This window comes from Plectropomus leopardus, unplaced genomic scaffold, assembly GCF_008729295.1.
Source record: "Plectropomus leopardus isolate mb unplaced genomic scaffold, YSFRI_Pleo_2.0 unplaced_scaffold12763, whole genome shotgun sequence".
Taxonomy (NCBI): domain Eukaryota; kingdom Metazoa; phylum Chordata; class Actinopteri; order Perciformes; family Serranidae; genus Plectropomus; species Plectropomus leopardus.
The window spans coordinates 1-2,616 of record NW_024613574.1 but is presented as its reverse complement, the minus strand read 5'-3'; the positions used below and the strand labels follow the sequence as shown (position 1 = coordinate 2,616).

Sequence of the window (2,616 nt, the reverse complement as noted above, 5' to 3'; positions counted from 1 at the left end):
TTTTTTTGTTCACTTCATCTATAAGACAATACGAATAAGGTTGAATGTCAAAATTGAATGATTCATATTTTCTTATTCTGGGAAAATTTATGAATGTGTATTATGTGAGCTGTTTTATTTAAGTTATATGCATTATTTCGACTTTTTATTGAGAAAACACAAAGTTTCATATCAGTTTTGACGGGGCGGAATGCAAAACTTTGAAGCCCAATGTCTCAGAACTGTTCAGAACGCAGAAAGAATCTTATAATTCAGTGTGAATGCTGAATCAGCACTCACACAGTATAACAATAGAGTGGATTTAAGAAACTGGACCCTGTGATGTGACTGTGACCTACCCCGTGCAGCTTCATGTAGAGGCCACAGGCGTTACACACGGGTTCTCCCTCTGCGTTGCGTCTCCACAGTGTGGTGATGCTGGTGTGGCAGTTAGTGCAGCAAAGGCCGGCCCGGCGAGATGTAGTCTGCTGCAGATGTATAGAGGAGAAGAAAATGTCATTTCAATGAAAGTTTGAATTTTATTTACTGAAATGAGAAATCTTAGCACAGTCAGAAATAGTTACATGTTTGTGTCCTTGAGCTACAGTTTGAGAAACTTGAGTTGAGCTGTTCCCTTAACTTTCAGAATGAATTGCAGGATGTCAGTGTGCGCTTTGGTACAACAGTGATGAATTGCCCCTCCACATACCGTGCAAAACTTCTAGTAACTCAGCAGTTGGACAACTTTTAAAGACAATATCAAAAAGTAATAATTTTGTCCAACATCATTGTGTGACTATGAGTTTAGTTTTGCACAAGTGTGGAGCAAAATCAGCACACAACAGCAGCTTGCTTTGGGGAGCCTTGTATAAAAGCGGCCCATCCAAGGGCAAGGTCGCTGCAGGACAAATAAAAACAGGGAAATCAGCCCAGTGGTGGAAGGAGATATTGGGAAACTCGCAGCTGCTCTGCAGAGGCTTGTTCCTGGGAAATATACAGCCGTGAAGCCTTGACACCCGCCCTCACCAAACCACCACACAGCTTTTTCCAGCACTCTCTGATCACAATACCCTGACCTCAGTGGTTGTAGCATATTTTACGTCTTCAGAACAAATAATACACGAAGACGATTTGCATTAGCAACTCACACAATAACTTATTGTCAGGGCTGGCATAATATCAAATTTCATTATCATGGCCAAACGAGTTCATAATAACAATATTATAACAAAAGCTATTGAAAATTGTAAAACTGGATTACTTACATACTATTATAATATGCGTATTATTAAGATGGTATCAATATTTCATTTTTAAATATTACGATTATTGTCAATATCAGTATATCACAACACCCTCACTTATTATCAGGGCCCTATGCACAAGCACTCTCTGAGGAGCCCCTGCCCTTCGTTCCTTGGTCCAGGTCTCTCATGCACCTTTTTATTTATCTATTTATTTATTTGTTTGTTTGTTTATATTACAAAGTTAGTTGCCTCTTTTCCTTCCCTTTTTTCTTTTTTTAAACCCCAATATTATATTATTTTCTCTTTTTAAAAAAAAATGTTTCTATTTTTATTTTTTTAGACAAATTTCAGTTTTTCAACTGATTTACTCTTACAATTTTAGTTTATGTATGGCAATAATTAGAAATCAGTCATTCTGGGCTTTTCAAGAGTCCCCTCAGACACTCACAACACCTTGTTAGATGGCCTGCTCTCTATGCCCCCCCATCATGCGTGGGCCCCAGTGCTGCTGCGCTGCCTGCCCTGTCTGTATTGAGGCCCCTGGATGGGTTGTTAAATTATAACAATGCATTACCTGATTAAAATTTTGAAATGAAAAATCTTTGCCTGCCTCTGCGAAGTAACTGGTAAATTTAGCTAGCAGGTTTAAAAAAGAATATTAAATAAATAAACAACAACAACAATAATAATACATACACACATCTAAAAAAATACATTATTTATTCATGTTTTCTTCTGAGTATATTTTCACACAATTAAATGTATTGATGTTTTGACTGTTTATATTTTACTATTCATTTATTTTTGGGTGCGGTTTTTATATAAATAAGTATAGGTTTCTACCACTTCTCACTTTTACTTTTTTATGTTTTCCTCATTTTGCTTTCTATTATGTGAAACAACTAAACTAAACTAAACTAAACTAAATGTTTAAACTGGAAATACTAAAGGAAAGTAAGACCAAGTAGCCTACTTTAAACTGGACTTGAGTAAATGTAGCCTACCGGTACCTACATCTTTAAAATAAATGATCAGTTAACGTGTGTTTCTCGGTGCAGTCTCTGTGTTTCGGGTCTTACCAGTCGTTTCTGTGGTTTGATGAGCGGCCTGTTGATGCCGTTCATTTTGTGGTAGAGGCCGCAGGCGTTACACAGGTAGTGTCCGGTACCGTCCCTGCGCCACAGCGGCGTGGACACCGAGCCGCAGTTGACGCACTCTCTGCCCTCAGTGCTCATGTCGTCCATCAGGTCTGAACAGCGGACAAAAAGACAAGAGATTAGATTCTATAAATAACATTTTGATTATAACATCACCTGCGATCCCTTTTTAATTTGACTTTTCTCCATGTGACGTCATTCTGAAGAAGAGTCGGATGTAAAATTTGACATAA

General features: G+C 37.9%; 1 protein-coding gene across 1 annotated transcript; it reads right to left on the bottom strand.

Moving 5' to 3' along the window:
* Positions 1 to 310: 310 nt before the first annotated feature.
* On the bottom strand, positions 311 to 2,551 carry LOC121963836 (GATA-binding factor 5-B-like; the record flags this gene model as incomplete). Its single annotated transcript, XM_042514079.1, has 2 exons — positions 2,306 to 2,551; positions 311 to 467 (listed from the first exon to the last, which is right to left on the bottom strand). Coding segments are annotated over exons 1-2 (322 nt in total), but the record flags the coding sequence as incomplete, so codon positions are not given.
* Positions 2,552 to 2,616: the final 65 nt, after the last annotated feature.